The sequence below is a fragment of the Rhincodon typus genome, chromosome 13 (genome assembly GCF_021869965.1).
Source record: "Rhincodon typus isolate 14 chromosome 13, sRhiTyp1.1, whole genome shotgun sequence".
Taxonomy (NCBI): Eukaryota; Metazoa; Chordata; class Chondrichthyes; order Orectolobiformes; family Rhincodontidae; genus Rhincodon; species Rhincodon typus.
In genome coordinates this window covers 24,838,774-24,864,551 of record NC_063344.1, presented here as the reverse complement: position 1 = coordinate 24,864,551, position 25,778 = coordinate 24,838,774, and the positions used below count along the sequence as shown (strand labels likewise).

The window sequence follows — 25,778 nt, the reverse complement described above, 5'->3', positions numbered from 1 at the left end:
GGCCGCCGCCAGCCGGTGTGGAGGATGTTGAAGGCTGCCAGCTGGAAGGCCAAGGCCCGCACGGCTCAGCCGGCCCGAGCCCGCGGCCTCACCTACTTGGGGACGCTATGGCAGGAGAAGCGCTGGCTCCTGTTCAAGCCGCAGTACACGCTGCCGGTGGCCGCCTGCCTATGGTTGGCTGAGATCTGTGTAAACCTCTGGGTCATCCGCAAAGTGCCCTGTGAGTACGCGATGTTTCAGGCAGGAGGCCATCACCGAGAACTCCATTAAAATCCAAACGCCCCAAAAACATAATACACTAGCTGGTGTAGGTGTCACTGTCTTCAAAAGTTTATTGAGATCCTTCGGATTTATGCACAGTCTGATTTCTAGCAGTTTATGCAGCTACCACGCTGCTAATCCAGACTGTAGGAGTTGTCACTTTCTTGAGTACTCCCTTCTTTGCCAGCTCACCCGTTTTGGTTTTTCAGCCTGGACTTGTGGACAGAAGGAATATTCCTCGGCTAATGCTGAATGGTCTGCTTCTCTTTTCCAGTGAAGAATGATGTTCATGCCCTCAACCACATCTCGCGTTTCCTACACCTCTGCCCTCATATCCCCTTCCCCCCACCAATAAAAATAAAGACAGAATCCCTCTTGTCCTTACATATCACCCCAACAACCTCTGCATTCCAGCGTATCATTCTATGCCACTTCCACCACCTACAATCTGACCCCACAACCAAAGAGATATTTCCCTCCTTACCCCTATCTGCCTTTCGTAGGGACCGCTCTTTGTGTTTCCCTCATCCACTCCCCACTAACCCTAGCACCTTTCCCTGCAACTGCAGGAAGTGCTACACCTGCCCATACACTTCCCTTCTCACCTTCATTCAAGGCCCAAAACAAGCCTTCTATATCAGATAGGCGTTCACCTGCACATCCGTCAACTTGGTCTACTGTATCTGCTGCTCCCGATATGGCCTCCTATACCAGTGAGGTGAGACCAAGTGTAGACTTGGAGACCATTTCATAGAGCATCTGCACTCTATGTACGACAAACAACAACACCTTCCGGTCGCCAAACCACCCCCGCAGTGACATATCCGTCCTGGGCCTCCTCCAGTGTCACAAATGACACCTTCGGCAAACTGGAAGAGCAGCACCTCGTATTCCACCTCGGGAGCCTACAGCCTGATGGCCTAAACATGGAATTCACCAGTTTTAAAATCTCCCCACCCCTAGCATCATCCCATGCCCAAGCCTCCCTCTCATCCTTGACCTGACACAACCTGTCCATCTTCTCTCCCACCTATCTATCCCACTGACCAAACCCCATCACTCCCTACCTGCACTCACCTATCACCATCCCACCTCTTGTATATTTATTTCCCAGCTCGCTTCCTCCTCCCCGTTTCCGAACAAAGGTCCTGACCCAAAACGTCAACTTTCCTGCTCCTCTGATGCTGCCTGGCCTGTGTTCCTCCAGCTCCATGCTGTGTTGTCTCTGACTCCAGCATCTGCAGTTCTTGCTATCTCCAAAAGTATCTTTGTAGTCTTTTAGGATTTAATCTAGAGTTATTGGCTTAGTGGGCTGTTAAATGGTTCAAATCTTTTCAGACACTTGTATGTCAGAGTACCAATGCAAGCTTTAGACTTCTTTAGTTAAGCTGAGTGAACTTTCTTCACATCTACTATCTTGAACTTCACATCTTCATTATTCCTTTTGTTTTGGGTTCTTGGCTTCAGTTCTCCTCCTGGGATGAGAATAGTTCCATCATCCAGCCTCAACCTTACTTTCGAGGGTTTCATTTTCAGGTCATTAGTCTTGAGCTAATCCATACAGGTCTGCAAAACCCATGCTGTTGCATGCGTCTATCTGGCACTTCATATTCACTCAGTGCTGTCCTTCTGGAGTCGTCATTTCTAAATCTCTCAACCAATTAACCTTGCGACCTGGCAGTGCCTATTTGTTTTATGGTATAGGATGATTCTTGAGAATGATTGGCTGACATCTCTGCTGCAGCTATCTTTATAGTCTTGCATTGTTTCTTTCTAACTGAACACTTAAATGCAAAATGATTCAGCTTCTTGCAGTCAGAGCAATGCTTTCCCCATTCTGAACGTGCATTCTTTACTTTTGTGTAATTTCCTCTGCAATATTTACATCCTGCCTTCTGGCCTTGACCTTTTTTTTTATTTTTAACAATGTTAACACAATTCTGACCCAGAAAAGAAACAATTTAAAATGTGCAGTCTTTTAATCTGTTATGGCGATGCAATGGCCTAATGGTATTATTGCTAGCCTATTAATACAGACACCCGGGTAATATTTCAGGGACTGAGGAAGATGGTGGTATTTGAATCCAATAAAAATATGGAACTACAGTCAAGTAATAACCATGAAACCATTGCTTATTGTTGGAAAAAACAAGGTCGTCACAATGCTCTTTACTGGTTGGTTCCAGAACAAGAAAGCATAATCTCACAACTAGATTTGGTAGAACCCAAATTGTGCATCAGTGAGCAGGTGTATGCAGCCTGAAGACTTTTTCCATCACTTTACTGATTATAGAGAGTAGACTGATGAGGCAATAATTGGGTTGGATTTGGTCCTGCTTTTTATGTGCAGAACATATCTGGATAATTTTCCACTTTGTAGGGTAGGTGCCAATGTTTTAGCTTATTGTCAACCTATAAAATGTTTATCAGCCTATAAAATGTTAATCAACCTGACCTTGAAAGCAGTGTTCCCTCTAATTTTTTTTCTATTGGCTGCACGGGCAGTGATTTCCAGAATCACAGCACAGCTTAGAGAAGATGTTGTTTGAAAGTGTAAACAATGTTTTGAGCCATTAGAACCTCTTCACATTGTGCAAATAAACATTGAGCTACTGTCAAAAGAGATCACAAAAAACCTTATTGGAACAACATAAAGATATCAATCAGCAAAGTTTTCACTTCGTGCACTTGTGTCAACAAGTGACGCTTTTTACAAAAGCTTCAAATTACCTTGCTTACAAAAATATGACCCTAAATATTTCCTGCATTTGCAGACACAGAAATTGACTGGAGAGCTTATATGGATGAAGTGGAAGGTGTGATTAATGGAACATATGATTACACACAGTTGAAAGGCGACACAGGACCTCTTGTGTAAGTATTGAGCAAGGAATTCAACATAACAGTTACTTGACTGCTCAAACAACAGTCCACACTCATTGATTTCTGAATGGTGTGTATTATTGCAAGGCTTTTCTTTCCCAATATATAAATGTTATTAAATTTCTTTCATACGTTTTGAATATCTTTTCTTCAAACCCCATCCCACTGATAAATGCACTCCTGCTTGTTTCTCCTGTGAAAAGCTAAAAACCCCTCTGCCAGCCATAATCCAGAATCAGCTACTTGACGACATATTTGAATCAGAATGATTGGGCACCTTACTTATCCTGTGGGAAAATTGTCTTGCTGCTACTTGGCAACCTTCCATGTTGCACAGAGGATACCAGGAGTTCCCTTAATGACTGATAAACCGAGGCCCGAGTCACACCAGTTATTAACAGTGATACATTTAGAAGAGTGCCTGGCAAGAATGCTGACCTAAGGAAGGAGGCGCATGTCTAGTTAGGAAAATAACTGCAGGTGATAGAACTGCTGCCATCTACTTCTGGGTTGCAATGGAGAGAGTAATTTTGCAATATATTGGATCACATTACCAGCAGGTATTTTTACGTAGGAACTTCAGTCTTTTTTTTCACTTTTGCCTTGGAGAGTACATTCAGAATTTCAACCTTTTTTTTCTTTGAAATTTCATGAGTGACTTTGCCTTTGGCTATATAAATAAGTTTATTTTCTTGTTAGTGTGGAAATCTAGCATTCCTATTGATGTTTCAGTATGTTTTTGAGTCTTCCTATATTCCTAATAACTGTTAGAGTAACTTTGAGACTGTTGCTTTTCTCGTCGCAAGGAGGGTAAACTCTGAATAAGGTATGGTCCTATAAATACCAATAGCCTGAGTAGCCGTTCTTTTAGTGTGACCCCAAGCAGTCAGTATCCACTAGAAGCTTGAGGTGCCGGTGTTATCAAAGCTGCAGTTGCTTATTCTCTACATTGGTATTTTATAGCAGTGACAATATATTGGTGAGGAGAGGTAACTACTGTTTCTCAGCTCCTGAAAGGTGGTCAGTTTTGGTGACCTACTTTTACCGTAGTTAAAGTCAGTTACCTGCTTGTGAGCACAATGGGAGTATTTCCATCCAGTTGTTAGAACAATATTTGAATGCATTGTCTTTGTTACATGGTCCTGCTAAAGATGCAAATAATCAAATATGCATGTATGAATGCAGAACAGCACATGTAATTGTAGAAACTCTCACATTAACCCATTGGTTATTAATACACCTTGCTTTGCTCTGCACAGTTATCCCGCTGGATTTGTTTATATCTTTGCGGTGCTATATTACATCACAGATCATGGAGTAAACATCCACCTTGGACAGTACATTTTTGCTATCTTCTACCTCATTACCCTGCTGCTGGTCTTCAGGATTTATAATCATACAAAAAAGGTGAGTAGCACATAGGAAGTGTGTAATATAGAAAGAACCATATCTTTTTAATGCAAATATTTGATCAATTTAGTGTCTGTGGAGAGAAAACACAGTTAACATTTCAAACTCCATTCTGAAGAAGGGTCAGTGGACTCAAAATATAATCTCTGTTTTCTCTACGTTGATGCTGCCAGACCTGAGTTTCTACTGCATTTGCTGTTTTGGTTTCCAATTTCCGGCATACACAATTCTCTCTTTTATTTTGATCAACTTAGCTGCTGTATTGGCATATGCATACCATGCTACGAAAGTACTCATTTAAAAGAAAATTGGTCCAGAAGTCTGATAGAATGATGTTTGTGTACACCTAAACAGTTCATAAACGCCAATCTATGTGACTGTGACAAATATAAATATCCCCTCCTCGTCCTTCTCAGCATGCTACAGCCTTTAACTGCACCATGCTTCTCCAGTGTCCCCTGATGATGCTCTGGCTGGGTGGCACAGCTCATAGTTCATTTTAGTTTTATCGATCTAGTTGTACCAGGGAATCATTTCCAATGGCTCCTATTCTCATTCACACATCTGAAGGCACAGCTTTAGTTTTCACTGGGTGCTGATGTGTTGTATTTGAGCTTCCAGAACATATTTGAAAGGTTAAGTCATAAGATAAGAGCCCATGGTGTTGGAAGTGCATGGACAGAGAATTGGCTAATGGGCAGGAAACAGGGAGTAGGGGTATAGGGTTCTTTTTTAGGTTGGCAACCTGCAACCAGTGGAGTTCCAAAGGGATGAATGCACTGCAGAATAATTAGCAGGCACAAAAATAGTGGAAAGCCAGGTTGTGAGAAGGATACACAGAAATTGATAGATTAAGTAAGTGGGCAAAAACTTAGCAAGTAGCGTATAATGTGGGGAGAGCAAAAGAACATTATTTAAATAGAGAAGAACTACAGAAAGCTTCAACAAAAAGAGCTTGGGCGTACTTGTATACGAAACACAGAATGCTGACTCAGTGGTACAGCAGGCATTCAAGAAGGCTAATGGAATGTCGGCTCTTATTTTCAAGGTTGTTGATGTTTAAGAATAGGAAGTATAACTGCCACTGTATAAGATGCTGGTGAGACCACTTGTGAGCAGTTTTCGTCCCCCTGTTTAGGAAAGGATATCATTTAATTGGAACTAGTTCAGAGGTTCACTAGGATAATCGCTGGTATGGAGGATTTGTCTTATGAGCAAAGGCTAACAGGTTGGACCTCTGCTCACTGGAAGAATGAGGGATGACCTTGTTGAAATGTACAGAATTCTTAATGGGCTTGGCAGGGTAAATGCTGAATGGCTGTTTCCCCTCATGGGAAATTCTAGGACTAGACGGCATAGACTCAGAATAAAGGGTGCCAATTTAAGTCTGAGATGAAGAGGAATTTCTTCTGAGTCGTAGAGTTAAACAGCATGGAAACAGACCCTTCAGTTCAACTCGTCTGCACCAACCAGCTATTCAAAACCGATCTAGTACCTTTTGGCCCATATCCCTCTAAACCCTTCCTATTCATGTACCCATCCGGATGCCTTTAAATGTTGTGATTGTACCTGCCTCCTCCACCACCTCTGGCAGCTCGTTCCATACACGCACCACTCTCTGCATGAAAAAACTACCCCTCCGGTCCCTTTTAAATTTTTCGCCTCTCACATTAAACCTGTGGCCTCTAGTTTTACACTCCTCTACCCTTGGAAAAAGACCTTGGCTAATCACTCTATCCATCCCCCTCATAATTTTATAAACCTCTATAAGGTCACCCCTCAGCATCTGACGCTCCAGGGAAAAAAGCTTCAGCCTAATCAGCCTCTCCGTATAGCGCAAACCCTCCAATCCTGACAACGTCATTGTAAATCTTTTCGGAACCTTTTCAAGTTTAACAGCATCTTTCCTATAGCAGAGAGACCAGAATTGAGTGTAGTATTCTAAAAATGGCCTAACCACTGTTCTGTACAGCCACAATGTGACATCCCAACTTCTATGCTCAATATTCTGACCAATGAAGGCAAACAGGCCAAACACCTTCCTCACCACCCTGTCTAGCTGCAATTCCACTTTCAAGAAACTATGCACCTGCCATTAAGTGTATAAGTTCTGCCCTGGTTTGCCTTACCAAAGTTCAATACCTCACGTTTATCTAAACTAAACTTCATCTGCCACTCTTTGGCCCATTGACTCATCTGAAAAAGGTCCCGTTGTACTCTGAGGTAACCTTCTTCACTGTCCACTGCACCTCCAATTTTGGTGTCATCTGCAAACTTATTAACAATGCACCCTATATTCACAACCAAATCATTTATGTAAATGAGGAAAAGCAGTGGACCCAGCACTGAGACTTGCGGCACACCGCTGGTCACAAGCCTGTAATCCAAAAAACAATCCTCTACCAACACTTTCTGTCTCTTACCTTCAAACCAATTTTGTATCCAGTTGGCTAGCTGTCCCTGGATTCCACATGATGTAACCTCGTTAACCTACAATTGGAACCCTCTTCAAACGCCTTGCTGAAGTCCACATAGACAACATCTACCGCTCTGTGTTCATCAATCTTCTTTGTCACCTCTTCAAAAAACTTCATCATGTTAGTGAGAGGGTTGAGTTTCTTTGGACCTCCTTGTCCAGTGAGCTGTGGGGACTGAGTCTTATTCAGGTGGGTTAGAGGTGTTGGAGAGGTGTGTGGTGGCTGTATTAGGGCCGACATTTAGCAACCAAAAATGAAAAACGTGGTATAATACACAACTGTTGCAGCCATTTTCATGTGCCCCACACCGGTTTCAGATAAGTCAGAACAGTTTTAATATGGCCATAAATGTACCTTTGAGCATTGATTTACAATGTGTGCGGTCTGAGGGCCGAAGTCAAAGAATGAGCCATTCCTGGGTTTGTGCTGTACACCAACAGTGATATTGATAAGGAATGGCAATAAGTCATCTCTGTTTTCTCAGTTAGTGAACGGTGAATGGCATTTTATGGGTCAATTTTGATAATCTTTGGTTTCCATTGTTTATTGATGCTTTTCCTCCCATTGTGGGAGGTGTTGGGGGATGGCAGGGTTGGAATTCCATTGCGTGAATTTGTTGTAATGGGATGTCATTAATATTTTATTTGTAATGGAGAGCATTATTATTTATGATTTATTGAAATCTGCAGTTTTCAATCTATCATTTCTTTTCAGGTTCCACCATTTGTATTTTTCTTCATGTGCTGTGCCTCCTATCGGATCCACTCTATCTTCGTCCTTCGACTTTTTAACGACCCTGTTGCCATGATGATCCTCTATGCAGCTGTGAACCTCTTTTTGAGCAATCACTGGTCACTAGGCTGCTGTTTCTTTAGGCAAGTACTGTAAGAAGCAAGATCTTGGTCAGTAGTGTTGTTCTAATGTAATAACAGTGAAAAGACTGGATTATCAAACAAGCCTTTTCCACCCTACCAAGCACATTGCTCCTTCGTGCCTTGCAGTCGCACAATCTCCTGGGAGAGACAAACAGTGAAAAAGTTTGAGGCCAGTTTAGGAGAAAAAAAATTCTGGGAAGTTCCAGAGACGATCATCCAGATATATGCATGGATGCAGACAACCAGCACATACTGCAACCTGTTCCAGCCGTTAGTGACTTTCTGTTAAAACAAAAAGGCACTTCTTGTTTAATTTTAACTTTCAGAGCTTGGAATGATGCCCTTAATCCTCTCCCACCTATCCAGTTCAAATCACCTACCACTTGAACTGAATTTAATACCTCCCTTAGTCCTGGGAGCTCTAGTCTATCCTTTTTTTTATTCATTAACGGGATAAGGGTGTCGCTGGCTAGGTAGCTTTTATTGCCCATCCCTAATTGCCAAGAGGGCAGTTCAGAATCAACCACATTGCTGTGGGTCTGGAGTCACATGTAGTCCAGACCAGGTAAGGATGGCAGTTTCCTTCCCTAAAGGACATTAATGAACCAGATGGGTTTTTCCAACAATCGACAATGGATTCATGGTTATCATTAGATTCTTAATTCCAGATATTTTATTGAATTCAAATTCCACCATCTGCCATGGCGGGATTCGAACCCAGGTCCCCAGAATATTATCTGGATCTCTGGATTAATAGTCCAGCGATAATACCACTAGGCCATCGCCTCCCCCCTCTTGAAGTCTATCATTCTCCAAAATAAAAAGCTCCACTTCTGTATGTCTGTCCAAATAACTTAAGCTAGATGTCTTTTTTGTCTGCCTTCTGTTAATTTTCCAGGCCTCAATATCCATCAATATGTACAAAGCAAAGGTCCATAAAATAATTGAAATGAAAATCAACTTGTTTGGGAGGTGTTGATTGTAGTTTCAGTCTTGACCAGGATACCGGGGAATCTTCTCTATTGTGAAAGTACTGGAAACATTTTATGTCCATCTGGCAGGTTTGCAAGCCATTCCAACAAATGGACACCAACTTGTAATGTTAAATCTGTTTACCCCTCTACAGATGCTGCTTGATCTGCTGAGCATTTCCTGTTTCTGTTACAGGAATTTGCGTTGCTTATGTTAACTTTTCCCCTAAGATATCCTTAAATGCAGCATTCCCCCAGGAACACATTGAAGCATCAACCCAGATTATGTGATCATGTGTACAGTATAACTTGACCCTGCAATATTTTGACTCCAAGCCAAGAGTATGCTTCTGAAAGGTCACTAGACTTATTTGTTTTGATTTGCTAATACTGTAGATATCTAAGTGAGGCTCAACACTGAAAACCAAGCCACAAAACTAGAAATTGCTGGAGAAACTCAGCAGGTTTGGCAGCATCTTCAGTTCTGAAGAAGGGTCATTGGGCTCGAAACATTAACTTTGCTTTCTCTGTAGAGATGTTGCCAGACTTGCTGAGTTTCTCCAACAACGTCTGTTCTTGTTTCAGATTTCCAGTATCCATAGTTCTTTGTTTTATTACAGTGCTGTGACTAGCAATTAGATTGTGCACTTTGTGTTGTAACACTGCCCTGACATCTCTATCCATTGAAGGTCACAGACTGTTCCTTACAGATTCTGGATGAAGTAATACTATCTTATCCTGGAAGTAGAGTTAATCAGAATTAGGCATAACAGCCAAATGTCCTATTTAACTGCTGTTTAGACTTACAGAATTATGAATCTACTTGCGGTAGTTACTTACCTAGAGGACAAAATCAACTGGAATTTGACAAATGGTGAGACCCAATAATTTCATTCAGCCATCATAAGAAACAATGCGGAAAATAAGTGCAAGGAGCACATTAATGCATTAGGAAGAATGCTGCTGAGGTTTAGGGTGACTTCATTACCGCATTGAACTGGTTTGACTTCATTACATCAAACTAAAGGTATTTAAAACTCTTCCATGGGATGTGAGCATCATTGGCAAGGGCTGCCCACCTGTAACTACTTTTGAACTGAGTGATTTGCTAGCCATTACAAAAGACAACTAAGAGTCAATCATAATACTGTAGATCTGGAGTCACATATAGGCCAGACCAGGAAATGACTGAAAAGAAAAATAAACATCTCATTGTTATAGCTACACAGAGAGAAGGCTTGCTTGTTTTCCACTGTGTCAGTAAGTAAACCAAGGTAATAAAAATCAGATGAATTCTGTAACAGGCAGTCAATTGACTCCACTAACGTAATGAAGGTAAAAATTGAGATCTGTCTACATAGTTTTATTTTACAAGTTTTTAGTTAGCATTCTATTACACCAAAAAATATAAATGTTATCCTGTTTGTTGCCTGGGCAGTTTAGCTGTTTCGGTAAAGATGAACATTTTGCTGTTCGCTCCGGGACTGCTGTTCCTTCTGATCTCTGAGTTTGGATTGATAAAGACCATCCCAAAGCTTGGCATCTGTGCTGTGTTGCAGGTATGTTAAAACTAAGATCTGTAGCTTCTCTCTGAATCAGAATAGCTGTACAATGTAAAAGTGTACTAAAGTGTAAATTGTCAAATGTCCAAGATAATGTGGTTTCTGTAGCTCACCTAATAAATATTTGAGGAAAGCCATTCAGCCCGTTTCAGGAACCAACTGTTCTCTTTCCACCAATCTCAGCATTCAGTTATTTATTAAATGATTCTAGTTTTTTTTTCATCTGTTGATTTGATGTTAGCATTGCTGACAAGAACTGTGACATATATACAAGTCAGAATGGTGTGCGGCTTGGAGGTGATCTTGCAAATGGTGGTGTTACTTTGCGATGATTATCTCCAACAGAATTCTTACTCACTGACCTGGTCTTGTAGCCACAGCATTTATGTGGCTAGTTCAGTTAAATTTCTGGTCAGTGGCATCCCTCCAGGATATTGCTGTTCGGAATTCAATGCTAGCAATGCTGTTGAATGTTGGGGAGATGGTAATTGCCTGAACCCTATGTGGTGTGAATTTACAGCATTGATATTGTCAATTTGTTGTACAGACAATTGTTTGCTATTTGTTATTTCAAATCTGTGATAAATGTTCTATAAGAACTGTTTAGTTTGCAATGATTTTCTTGACTTATTTTCAATACTTATTATTATTTTATATATCTTAACAAGTTTACCTAGTAAGACTTTTCAGCGGTGTCTCTTCAGTATTCTCTTCTTATGCTGGGAATAATTGCTATCACTTGTTTGTCTTTGGATTCTAATTGTCTGTTTTGAGTGTTATTCACAACTGGGCATAGTTCTCTGACCAGAATACTGTACCATTTGACTGTGACTTTCAACCAAGTGAATTCTGAGGTAATTTAATTTGCATTAAATAACACACTCTTTTCACAAACCTCCTAGTTTCTTTTTAGTTCACTCATTTGTAGGTTGTGGGCATCACTGGATGGCCAGCATTTATTGCCCATCCCTTGAGAATGTGGTAGTAAGCTGCCTTCAGCTGCTACAGTCATCATGCTGTAGATCGATTCAATGCCCTTCGGGAGGGATCTTCAGGTCTCCCTATTTTAGAGGCTATTGTAATGTGAGCACTGAATGCAGAGACTAGATTGAAAGAAGTATACGTAAATTTCTGCTTCACCTGGGAGAAGTATTCGGCCGTGGACAGTAAGGAGGAAGCCAATTTAAGGGCAAGTGTTTCACCTGCAATTGCATGAGAAGGTATCATGACAGGGGATGACATGGTCGTGATAGAGCCATGGGCCAGGGTGCCACAGAGAGAGCAGTCCCTTCAAAATGCTGACAGGAAAGGGTGAGGGATAATATGTTATGGTGGCATCATATTTGAGGTGGCAGACCTGGCAGAAGATGATCCTTTGGAGGCCAGTGGGACGGAAAGTACAGACAAGGAGAGTCTTATCAAGGTTCTGGAAGGGAGGGGAAGGGGTGATTGCAGGCAAAAGATCATAGATAAGGAACCTTTAAAAACGTAGAGGAGAGGAATGCTTGACTGAGAAATAATCTGCACCCATTATGTGCAATTCTCTATCTCAATATCGATAAGCTGCTAAATAAACCTTTCAATCACTGTTGAGCAGTGACTTTATGCATAGCTGATCTTTGAGAGCAAACCATTCATTGTTACGTAAATCCCTTTATCTAGAAAAAAACAGATGGACAGATGTTAGTGTAGTTTAGTCTGTATGGGCATACTGAAACTGCTTGAATATGAAGCAGTTTCTCCCACTGTGGATTAACACTTTTCATTTGAGCTATTTCATTGTGTCTGTAGTTTGCTCAAATCTACTTTTGTACTACTTCCTGACTGTTACAAAGCTACCTTAATATCTGGGTGTAGTCGTAAATATCCAAATGGAGATGAAACTTGCTTCCTCACAGGTTGATCCTCACAATAGTTGTATCTCTAATAAATGATTGATCGCATTTCCACGTTGCCAGGTTTCTGCAGAATTGGGGTCTATTAAAGATCAAGAGTGTAAACATTCTGGCATGTGAGACACTGCTGTGTGAAAAGAAGTGGCTGCAGCCAGCAGTACTAATAACATAAAGTAGTTTACTATTGAATAAACAGTTAGTCATGTCCATTGTACAATGCAGACCAACAAAACAGTGGTGCCGACAGGAAATTTCTTAGACACTGGGTTTTGAGTATTGAGTTTTTCTTCCTATGTATCAGTGAATTAATCCAGTTGGGTAGGCATTAGTCATTCTCATTGATGTTCCTTTTTAATGGAAACTATTAAACTGTACACTGATCTGAAGACTCTTATGACCATATAAGCTACCGTAAAACTTTAATAAATCATTTTCATGTGCAAGTAACTGGCTCTCCCCATTAATGATTAATGGGAATACTGTCAGTTTGTCTTCAAATATTGTATGACTTCTTACCTTTTTCATTGCATATCTAGCATTATGTCTATATAGTTCTATTCCAAAGGCAGATCACTCAGTTTAGCAGATGATATTTCATTTAGATATGGGCAATACTATGACCAGGAATCTACATGGGCAATGCTAGTGAAAGTATCTTTGGTTCTTGTATTTCGTGTTTCGCTCATGTAGATTGTATCTGATGCTACAGTAAATATGTAGAGTTGCAGCTTTGTATTTATGTTGATGAATCTGAATGCTCACACTGGATGGAGCCAGTAGAAAACTGATGCTGTTTCGGCAATTCTGAGACAGACATCTAAGATCTCTATATAGCCCTCCTTGAAGAAGTTGCTCCCTTAGTTGGGGAAGTGGTTAATGTCCTTGATGTTCTATTACCCAGTATTGATGCGGGTGGTCTTGTTAGTGTCATAGAGGCCTGCAGCACAGCAAAAAGGCCTTTTGTCCCATTGAGCCTGTCGCAGTCAGAAACAACTTGAGAGAACTGTAGAAGCCTTTTGATACCACCCCACCTCACCCCCCCACACTCCAGTCACTGGTCTGATTTTCCCTATACAGTCTTCTCTCCCCTGAGGTATTTTCTGCTGCCGAACTTTGTTTCAGCATTGTGCCTTTCTATGCACATGTGCAGTGCACATTTTGGGCATGCTGCAATAATGTAGAGTCTGGAACCGTGTGCTTGCGCGTTTCCAAGTTATGACGCAGTTTTAATGTCAGCAAACATTGCTAACAGAAAATAGAGCTGAGGCCACAACCAGATCAGCCATAATCTTATAGAATGACAGCAGATTCAAGAGGCGAATGGCATACTCTCGCTCCTATTTTTTCTCAAAAGTACAGAAATTGCAGGAAACAGTTTTTTTTCAAAGATCTTTAACCAGCCTGTTCAGACATGTAATGGTATATCTCTGTTGCAGGTGGGACTTGACCCTGAACCTCATGATTTTGTTTTATACTAATGTTTTTATTCCTAAACAAGGTACTGTTTTCGGTTTGTATGCCAAATATAAGTTGCAACTTGTGCGACACTGTCATACACATTCATATCTCTTCCATTTAATATTCAGTTTGTGTAGCAATAAAATTGTGAACTTAAGGAATATTTTTATGCTCTCAGCAATGTTCCTTCAAGCCACACAATAATTCATAAGTTCCCATGCAGATTTCTAATGAATCTTCACTTTTATTTTTGTTAACACCCCTCTTTGGTTGTACAAAACAACGGGACCAAGCAATTACACAAATTGAGTACACGCAAGAATATTTGCAACCTGACTGATTCACAATATTTTTTGATCAGGCAAAAAATGATCAACTCTGGTTAAAACATAAAATGGGATATGCAGTTGTAAACAAAGTACTGCAGGTTTGTAGGAAAACAACAGGAGAGTTGGACTAATTGAAAGGAATTTTAAAAAGCCAACAAGGACATAATAGGCCAGATGGCCTCCTTCTGTGCTGTTTAATTCTTTGTCATGCTTCAGTGGGTATTTGATTAAAATGATTTTTCTCCTTCATGCATTATTTAGGTAATTTTGGGTTTGCCTTTCCTGATGGAGAATCCAGTTGGGTATGTGGCGAGAGCATTTGACCTTGGCCGCCAGTTTCTGTTTAAGTGGACAGTGAACTGGCGATTCCTGCCTGAAGAGATCTTCCTGAATCGTTACTTTCACCTCACACTATTGGTGACACACCTGAGCATCTTGATTCTCTTTGCTGTTTACAGATGGAACAAGTAGGTTTACCTAGATCAGGTGTGTTGCTGTAAATGCCTTCAGTTTATGCTTGCAGTTCAGGTATAGTGTGCATGTCACAGAATTGAAATGATTAGGTATGCTTGCTTAATGGTAACCTGTTTTGTGTGCCATCCATGTTTTTGTCAAGTTGAGGAAAGTCTCTAATACGCAGCATTACCACCAGACTTCCAAACAGTAGATATAGCACAACCAGAAACAACATAAAACTTCTCTGTTCTGTCCAAACGATTGTGTGTCCTTTAATTTTCTTTAGCTAAGCATCTAAATGCACCTTTGAAGAAAGTTTCTCCCCCTTGTCCATGTTTTTGTTAGTTGTTTGCCTTTCCCACACTTTACAATACCATAACTAGTAACTGAAATTGCCACACTTGGAGTGGGTTGCCATTGTGGCAATTCTATCACTTTTGTGGGAATAGAATCAGATTCTGTCATGTTAATCCACAACTATTTATCAAATAATTCTACCGGGTTGAATGTCTGTCGGTAAGGTACATTACTAAGTCTAAAACATATTTCCAAATTGTTTTAACCTTCTTTTCTAGAAATTAATTTTTAATTTTATGGGAACTGTCTGTCTCGTTTGTGGAAAATGCCTTTTGCAAGAGTTCAGAGTTAGTGTGATTATGAGCATACAATGCCCTTTCTAGCAGATGGAGAAATCTTCCCTGGTCTGTCTCCTTTGATTTAACCACTGAGCACTGAAAGATGCACAGGTGTTATGAACTTTAATATGGTGCAAAACAAGTCATTTTGCTCTGATATTACAGATGTATTGTAAATACACCCTAACTTGTTCCCTCTTCATTTTTGTTCTCTCTGTCTTTGGACTTCAGTGTCATCAATTTTATTCTCTCACTTTCTCACTGGCATCACTTCACTTTTTTGTCTTTCTACCTCCACTTTAACAATGTTGTTTCTTATTTTTCTACTTGTTTAACTTTCCCAGTGTATTTTCTATTTATTCTGTTACTTTTCTTCTATGTTTGTTCCTTTTTTCTCTCTTGCTATAACGGTGTGAGTGGTACATGTTCTGGAAACTTCCATCTCAGACTTTGTGAGGCTTGGTCTTTGCTCCAAGATCAGTCTCTTTTCACAGTTGCACCACAGATGAGTTTGATATACTGGCGGTCATGAAACATTTTCACCTCTGGAAAAATGCATTGATAGAATTAGGTTGTGTGAGTAGGTGCATTCTGGATTGGTATTTCAGACCAAGTCTAAAGATTGCACATTATAATAAGAAATAACTGAAGAAGAACAGTGCTATTTGGAGTAGGTGCTATGTGATTATGTTGCACTGTTCATAGAGCCTATTACATTGATATCTTCTAAAATTTCCACAAACACAGCAATAGTTTATTTTCCACAAGTGGGAAGAATTCAAAGGTGGAGCACCACATATGATTATGAGGCAGGCTGGAAACATTGGATATTGCTGTTCTCTCTGTATTGAATATTTTCTATAGTATTGAATAATAATGAGAAACTTCCAATAGCCCACAGAAAATGTTATTCATTTCAGTTTATCACAATCCTGTTGATTTGCTTGCAGATATCATACTAATTTCTGCTCTTGGTTTATGTGCCCCAGATCTGAAGAACAAATGTTTTCACTTCTGAAGTCTCCAGAAGAGAGAAAAATCCAGCACCAAACTGTGACAGCAGATCATATCCTTCCAAAATTCATTGCATTATTTGTATATTTGTGAGAGTAAATGGTAAGGCATAACAAAATGTCAGGTGCAGCTGATCTGAGGTAGTAAGACACTGTCATGGATAGGAGAATTGTAAACTCTTGTACCAAAGCTCCAAATGAGTGGTTTTCAAATTATTCCATGGATTCTAAGTAATTGTTAAGATCCTCATCTCCCTGCCAAGTCATTTTTATTACTGTATACATAAAAATATTCTCTACAGCAACATTGTTTTATTTTGCATTACATACTGTACCTTCCCCAGGGATCCATTATTATTTCTTTGTTGGTAAAACATGTTAATCAATTATTTTGATATTTTAACAAAACTCAAATTACTTCGGGTAGGATACAAAGAACATGACTTGACCAGATAATTGTTCAAAGTTGCAACTGCTTGATGTGTTTCTATATTAATCAGCGCAACAGATGGTAATGCTAAGGCAGGGAGTATGGGTGGAATATGAGCATGTGTTGGTTACAAACTAACCTTTAATTCTTAAATCAAGACATTGAAAATATTCTATATTTCTTGAACTGTTGTACTATTAATCAAAATGAACTTGGTTTTTGTTAATTCATTAGTTTCAGAAATACTGTATATTGCTTCAAAATGTTAAAATGATTTGGTTCTTCAACGGGTAGTGCTCCTGAATTAATTCTGCAACTAAAATCAGTTTTACTACATTTGGAATCTCAAAGACAAATTTTTCCTTTACTAATGAACACAAATTATATTTGTTCTCTTTACCTCAAATTTCATTGGAATCTGTTTCAGTCGATCACTGCACTATCAGTTCTATGTATGGTACTTTCATACTCTGCCGTACCTCTTATGGAGCACACATGTGAAAAAACTTGCCCATCTTCTCAAGTAAGTCTTGCCATTTTCCTGTATAACAACACCTAAGACGCAGTTAGTTGTATTTTTGTGATATTGCACATTTTAAATGATATGTTTACATTTGCATTTTTCTTTTTACTTGCTTTTCGTTTATTAAGAAAGGTTTTATCAGAGAAAATTACAAATCTAAATTGAGGAGATAATTAAAGAGACCAATTTCTGCATGGGCCATACTCAAGCTTACAAAGTGAAGCATTCATGAAGACTTTAAAGTGTGAAATTAGTCTTGGGCTTTAGCAGCAATAGCAAATTGGCTCATTTTCTTTCTGATTTATGAGATCACAAAATTGTTATGGTATAGAAAGAGGCCATTTAGCCCATCTTTATGTCTCATTGACTTCAAAACCAATTTTTACCCCTAATTTTATTGCATTTAAATAATAGCATGTCTTGTGAATCTAAATAACAAGCTTCATGTATGTTTAGTTCTCTGGGAGAAAAGTAAAAAGCATCTTTATATGACTAATAGAGTAGCTTAACTCAATGTAACAAAAAAACAGAGCAACATAGTGATGAAAGCTTAAAAATCTGAAAATAGCATACCTGAGGGTGTCCATGTGGAGAAAAACAATGTTTCAGATCTGCCAAAGGTCACAGACCTGAAGCTTAGCTTTTTTATTTCCATAAATGCTCTAGATCAGTTGAATATTTCCAGCATTTTCTGAACTGATTTCACTCCCAATATCTGAACTATTTTGCTTTAGTATCCAGGTGTAAATATCTTTTCTTTTAAACTTAACCTTTCCAGCTGGCATGTGGGCACGAACAGAGGTTCATAGCAATCTACAGCACTGAAAAAGACCTTCAACCTATCCTGTCTGCACTGGTCAAAAACAACCACCTCACTATTCTAATTCCATTTTCCAGCATTTGGCCCATAGCCTTGTATGCCTTGCATTGTTCCTTTCAACATTAATCTTAAATTCTATAAAAATGGATTCTATTAGATTTTACTGCATTGCTTGATTAGTATTCTCCTGAACCATGCTGGACAATGTATAACACAGAGGTGACCACAAGGCCTAACCATCATCTGAATCAAAAGAATCATAAAATATGGGAGTAGAATTAGACCATTTGGTACATTGAGTCAGCTTTGCCATTCGATCATGGCAGATATGTTTCTCAATTCCATTCTCCTGCTTTCTCCACGTAACCTTTGATCAATGACTTGGCTTCCACACCAATGAGTTACACAGATTCATAACTATCTGGCTGAAGAAATTCCTTCTCATTTTAGTTCTAAAGGGTCATCGCCTTCACTCTGAGGCTGTTCTCTGAGTCCTAGTCTCTCCTACTTGTGAAAACATCTTGTCCATGTCAATTCATCCAGACCTCTTAGTATTCTCTAAATTTCAATGAGATCCCCTCTGATTCTTCTAAACTCCTTCATGTGCAGAGTCGTCAACCACTCCTCATATGACAAGTTCTCATCCCCGGGATCATTCTTGCAAACCTTCTCTGGATCCCCTAGAAGGCCAGCATGTCCTTCCTAAGATAAAGGGCCCAAAACTACTCTCAATATTTCAAATGCAGTCTGACCAGAACCCTATACAGCCTGAACAGCACATTCCTGTTCTTGTATTGTAGCCCTCTCGAAATAAATGCCAACTTTTGCATTTGCTTTCTTGACTGCAAACTAAACCTGAATGCTAACCTTAAGAGAATCTTGAACTAGGATTACTAAGTCCCTTGATTTCTAAAGCTTTTCCCCATTAAGAAAATAGTCTACACCTCTATTCTTCCTACCAAAATGCACAAGCTAACATTTCCCCACATTGTATACCATCAGTCACTTCTTTACCTACTCTCCTGGTCTGGTTCAAGTCTTTCTGCAACCTTGATGCTTCCTCAATATTACCTACCCCTCCATCTACCTTTGTGTCTTCTGAAAACTTAGCAATAATGCCCTCAGTTCCTTCGTCCAGATTGCTCATGTACAACGTGAATAATTGTGGTCCCAAAACAGACCCTCGCGGAACTCCATTCGTCACTGGCTGCGACCCTGAAAAATAACCCTTTTACCCCCACTCTAGCTTCTACTGGTCAGCTGGTTCTCTATCCATGCCAGTACTTTGGCTATCTCACGAGATGGAAGATTGCCAAAGTCAAATTCTGAGTTCAAAATCTAGAATATTAATTATTTTCTGTATCCTTCATGTTTTCTCAAGGATTCTTGAATCAGAGTTTAGAAGCTGTAGTCATTTTCTAGGTTGCAGATTTTTAATTATTGAGTAACTATTTTCAATAAGTACTTTTTCAGAGAACAGTAAAGAGTTTATTTGGTATAATTATAAAAAGGATGCTGTTTATTATGTTTTCCTGCATTTGTTGTATTGCATCCCTGTATCTTTTGAATTAAAGCAGCTGGTCAAATGCAAATTGGAGAAAAATATTTGTGTCAATTTGTATTTCTTCTCATGCCCTCCCTAACCCACTCCCCCACATGACTATGCGTATACAAGGTAATTCTGTTTCTGTTACATAGTAAACAGAGTCAGAGCTCAAAGTATTTTCATGCTGCTGAAATAGATTCAATGAATTGCATTAGCAGAAATGGTTATATTTTTATGCATTGCATTTGAACTTGCTACTCACTTATCACTGTGCATATGTGGGTGTCCTTAACATCTGATAATGACAGACAGATTACAGCAATTACTAAATTCAAGTGTGTATAGATTTAAAAGATGTTAGTTCATTTCAGAATTGTATTGATGTCATCTTTTATTCTCCTTTCAGAGTACTTATTCTGGGATTAATTGAGCTTTCCTGGAACACCTACCCATCAACTGTGTACAGTTCAATTTCACTCCATGTCTGCCACATAATTATTTTACTGTCACTTTGGTATGGTCATGCAGAACCTGAGAAGAATGCACCAACCAATGACTCTGATGGAGCAAAAAAGAAAAACTGATTTTTTTTGGACTTGAAAATTACCAAAGGCAACAGTGATTTCAGAATTTAATATAGCTAGGGGAGAAGTTAAGAGAATGAAACTCTTGTATGACCAGATGGTATGTTACAGATTTAAGATCTTATGTTCGTTATAAATGCCAAAATAATTTGTGTATGAGTTGGATACCTGCAGCTTTGGTTTTCTTTGGATGTCATTTTGCACTTGCCAGCTGCATCCTATCTTTCTCCTTCCTCACCATCCTTCAGGTTTTGGTTTACCAAGGAATTATTTTTGCTGAGAAGTAGGCAGATCTATTGAGAATGAACATGGAATAAAACACTGATAATTGGATGGAACCGATCAATGCTAGTCAATAGTAGTAGCTTTTGACTAGTCATCACCATGTGACTTCCCCGTATCTTATTTTTACTTGTCTTTGTCTTTCAATTCCTCAGCAGATGTCTTTCTAGGCTGAACAGTAAGTTCTTAGAAGATTTTAGTTGTAAAATAAATGTCTTTAATTTTAAGAATTTAGTTTTTAAATATCAAAGTCTTTAGTTAAAGAGTAGCTTAATTAATGTGTAATTTTAAAGACATTTTTATAACTGTTTATAGAAAGCTTTAGAATCAGTCTTTAATTCAATTATGGGCGTAAATGGGAGAGTATTAAAACATCCAATTACATCAGGATGGGGATTGTACCAGCATAAAGAGAGCCACAAACTGAGTTTGTAAATGTTTTGTTTGCACTAGATTTCCATATGTTGCCTCCCTTGAGTTAAAGGGTAAGGGTTGTTCTTATATTTGTGCTGTGTGGTTTAAGAGTCCTATAAAAGTGAGCTCCAACCTGGGCAAATTACATAATCTTTACAAGATATTGAGAGTAAGTCAAGTGTGTTAGTGTTCATTTTTCAAGCATACGTTATGAGAATAGAACCAGTATAAGTGGCAAAGATTTCTCTCATAAATAATGTTTGGCTTTCATATGATAAGGCTTGTCTTTATATAGTGTGTGCTCAGATTTTGCTAAATAAAGTAGTCATTAAGTTTGTAAGCATGGAGAAATAGTTGTATTAAGAAACTTTCAATGATAATTTCAGAGGAGGTTTACTGGTTTGTCTCATGAGGAAAGATTAGACAGGCTGGGCTTATTTTAACCAGAGTCTCAAAGTGAAGGATGACTCAATTGAAGTTTATAAAATTCTGAATGCTCTTGACAAGGTGAATCTTGAAATTAAATTAAAGAACCGCAGATGCTGTAGATCTGAGGCAAAAATAAAAATTGCTGGAGAAACTCAGTAAGTCTGACAGGAAGAAAGCAGAGTTAATGTTTCAAGTCCAGTGACTCTTCATCAGAAAATCTGATAAATTTCTGTTCAATTTCTCTTTTTGTTGTGAATCTGGAAAGGATGTTTCATCTTGTGTTTGAGTTAAGAATGACAGGACATTGGTTTAAAAATAGAGATCATCCTTTTAGGACAGGTATGAGGGGAATATTTTCTGATGTTTGTGTGACTTTGGAACTCTGTGAAGGCAGAGTCATTAAATATTTTTAAGGTGGAGGCAATTCTTGTTAGGTATTGGAATCGAAGTTTCTTGTGAGTAGATAGGAATGTGTAATTTGTAAATAAATAGATCAGCCATTATCTTCTTGAATGGTCTAGCAGGCTTGAAGGGCTGTATGACCTACTTCTATATATTTCCATATGACCAGACCTCTACTGCTTTCTGTGGAAAAGAATTCTACTCACTAACAGTGCTATGGGAGAAAAAGATTATGCTCATCTCCATCTCACAAGGAAGACCTCTTATTCTTAAACTTGGGTAGGATTTTATGTTTCCTAACAAAGCAAAGCTTATTACTGTTGACTGTGAAGTAAGACATACTGAATTCTAGCAATGTCCCTGTTAAGGGTTTCAGTTCCCATCACACTGCAGTGTTACTGAAACTTCTTCCAGAAATCCCTGTGTGAAGCTAGAATGATGTCATCCAGATTTTCAACCACCAATCATATTTAAGGGTTAGACATCAACAGGAAATAAAAAGCATTAGAACAAAATAACCTTTAAATAATTTTGCACTGAGCAAAGTTAAGATAAAACATACTTTGAGAAAATTCTAAAATATTTAGTTTAAAACATTTACTAATTAATCATTTAACAGCACTACACAATAATTTAGGGCTAGTTCTTTGTTCACCAAATGTTATTATTCACCTAGCCACACCTAACTGAACAAAGAGTAACCTTTTTTAAGGTGTTACAGACTGAACTGTGGGTGCAGAAAGTCAAAATGGTCACTAATTTCAATGATGGCTGGTTCTGGGGATGGGGCCACAGCAAAACCTATGGTGGAGCACTGGAAGACAGCCACTTCACCATTTCTGTGCATGTCATGGTTTTAAAGGGGTAATTACTGAACTGTTAACAGTGCAGAAGTGGGGAATTCAGCCCATCGTGCCTGCATCAGCTTGTTAAACGAGCATTGCTACTTAGTGCCAACCTCGTGCTTTATTTTCCCTATGCTCTTGCACATTTTTTTATCCTAATAATCATCCAATGCCCTTTTGAATCTCTCAATTGAGCAATGTAATGCCAGCAAATATCCTTCCTCTGTTGCTCAACCCAACTCCTGGAACACCTTTCCTTACAGCGTTGAGGGTGTCCATATGTCCCAAAGACTGCAGCAATTCGGAAAGGCAGCTCAAAAACCACCTTCATAAGGGTAGTTAAAGATAGGCAGAAAATTAGCAATACTCACATCCTGTCAACAAATTTTAAAAAGCTAACAGTTTAGCATTAACACTCTGCTCAGTCAATAACTTAGTGTCAAAAACAAATATCAAAACATCTTCACTAACTGTAAAAGATGCTTTTCATTTTGAGCAAATTCACACAAGATCAAATGCCCCCGTATACATTCCTTAAATTCCCCTGAGATCTGGAGCAGACGCAACTTTCAATGCACGCTTAATAAACCTATTCCTAAAATTGATGCCAGTTTTAAAGAAAAAACTAATGTCTTTGTTTCCTTCTAATTTGGGTACATTTCTGATGTGCACAAAACCACCAAATGAAATGTAATGATCTTTGGACAAATAGAATGTGCTTTGTAAGCATCACCGTACTAATCAACAGGCATCATTGATCCACCATTTTCATTTACTTTGTTCTTGAGCTTTGAAACATCTCCATTTGAGTCTTAATTACACAGTCTATGAAGTGTTTGTCAAAATATAATCATGCAAACAGAGATTTTTATTTCTTAATTTCTGAAAAGAATGTCTGTAATTTATTCATATTCTATGTAGGCAAAAATTAGGGTCTTACTTTTCAAAATAATTTGTTTTCTGTTGCCTGTCTCTTTACTGCAGCAAAGCTGAAAGCAAGAAAATAAATTTTTCGGAAATAGCTGGTTAGGTGTACAGATGTCTCTCACTGCTCTTGGATTTGTTTGTCTAGCTCTACCATGCTTTTAGATAAATACTGAAGCACAAGACAAATCCCAAACTGCCTGTCCATTATTTTGCATCAAATGTATATGAACAAAAGTCAAAATCTAATGCTACAGTGATATCCAGCAGAAAAAAAATTAGTTGATAAAGGTGAAGGTACCTAGACAAAATTTTCTGTGGTGGCAAAACTGGTGAGGGGCAACAAGGGAGCATGGTAGCAGTGAGGAAAATCCATCAGGCTGACACCATGGTGTCATCCTGCCTCCATGAAGTTAAATGTTTTATTGGAAACATTTAGCTGACCTGATTTTTTCCAATCTGGCCGGAGAATAGACAGCAGTGCTAATCTATTTAGAAGCCTCAAGCAAAAGTCACACTGACAGCAGTGCCTATGAGAGGCTTTCCTCCAAACCCTGAAGATCTTATCCGATCTGGCACTCCTACTTGCAGTCATCAGCACTCAAGAATTGTGACATCCGTTTCTAATATTGAGGCTGTCAACCTTTGACTGCTGGAAAGTCTCCTGTAGGTACTTCAGACTCAAAAAGCTTGCGGCAGCTACTTAATTGGTCACACTCTCAAAATTGTGCAAGTTGAGTCCTGCTACATACATGTGTAGGTTCCTTACCTGCAATTCATCATAGGATTGGGACCCCAGAGTGAAATTCAGCCTAAAGCCAGGTCTTTGAGATAAAATAAAACTCCCAGTCCTCTGTGAATCAGAAGATGTGAAAACTTAAGTTGTCAAATGTGAGCCACTGTACTTTGCAACATGGCAGAGAAGCACACCTTGCGTTGATCTCATTATGTTCTGTGTTAAACCCTGTTGGGTCTGCAGGTGAAATAAAAAGATATGCAGAAGTTATTTTTGTTTTGCTGAATAGATTATTGTAAATGAGCAGACCTGAAGAGTATTTATTCACGTGCACTAAACTTGGAATAAAATAAAAGCTGTTTAATTTTTGTTTTTTATTTTGTCAAAAGTTAATGCAGGATTTCTGAAAAGCATCAGCCCCTTCATCTCAATCATATCTTTTTTAGTTTCAGTGCCAGTATTAGCTGTTCTTTATCAACAGCAACATGGGCAGGAAGCACATTCTGTGGCTTTAAGCCTGGTATACGTTTAAATGTATTTATCGCTAATGAAGGATCTCTGGCATGAAAAATTAACTCTGTCATTCCACAGATGCTGTTGATTTGCTGAGTATTTCAGCATTTATTGCAGCATATTTCATAGATTGTTGAAGCAGTGTTTTGAAAGCAAGAATAAATCACATTCGCCACAAGGTACATCAATATGAAAGTTATATTTTGTAAGCCAAGGCTTTACTGGAATTTTATTCCTATTAGATTTTTGTTCTTAGTAGACAATAGCAATTTATTTTCAAGAGCTGTGTTGCACTGAGTGACCCAACACCAGTTAATTCCACGCAGAAGATGAAAGAATTTCAAAAACAAATTATGTCCATCTCAACTTCAGTGTCCACAATCATTTTTGCTGACTTTAAAAATATCTTGGGGAACTGGTCCCAAATTGCATTATTCAGCAAATTGTGTTAATCATGTGTAAGACCTCTTTAAAAATGTTGCACTGTTTTATTGTAGCATAAGAAGCAAGAATATACGTTTTAAAACTGTTCGGATTCTTTTAATTTAATAAGAAATTGACACCATCTGGGTAGTTAATAAATGGTTCTAAGTCATTTTTAGTTAGTTAAAATTTGTAGGTGGTGTACTAGAACCGACTAAATAATGCTTAAACACATTTTCAGCTATACCAATAAAACGTCACCAGGATACCAGCCTTAAGTATATCAAAAGACACTTATTTAAAGCATTTTAAAAAATATACACTCTCAGAAGCACCTTTTTATTGAAATTTATAAGAATATACAATTAATTTTGAGCTGAAACTGCGGAGCCAAAAAGCCAAACTAGCACAACTTTAACTTGCAGAACTTTCTATTTTAAAATATTAAATGTCTAGTTACTAAAAAAAAACTTCATTAATGATTATTTGAGAATACACATGTAACTGCAATTGTTGCTATACGGGAAAAACATTTTAACAATAATTATATTTAATACTGACATCTTTAGATTATTGTTGGCTAGGCAGCATTTGTGCTTTCCCAACAGTCAGAGCAGATAGGTGGGGTAGAATTTTACTCACTGCACTGCAAGGAACAGGTTGGTTAGGAAATACTGGTAAA

The 25,778-nt window shown here is 38.7% G+C and overlaps 1 protein-coding gene across 1 annotated transcript; it reads left to right on the top strand.

The window, feature by feature from the left end:
• Nucleotides 1-4: 4 nt before the first annotated feature.
• On the top strand, nt 5-24,529 carry alg3 (ALG3 alpha-1,3- mannosyltransferase). The gene is made up of 9 exons (XM_048604298.1): nt 5-220; nt 3,036-3,135; nt 4,404-4,551; nt 7,746-7,906; nt 10,316-10,436; nt 14,383-14,588; nt 16,202-16,278; nt 17,034-17,178; nt 19,951-24,529. Exons 1-9 carry the CDS (start codon nt 25-27, stop codon nt 20,126-20,128), a joined length of 1,332 nt encoding a protein of 443 aa, XP_048460255.1. The 5' UTR covers nt 5-24; the 3' UTR covers nt 20,129-24,529.
• Nucleotides 24,530-25,778: the final 1,249 nt, after the last annotated feature.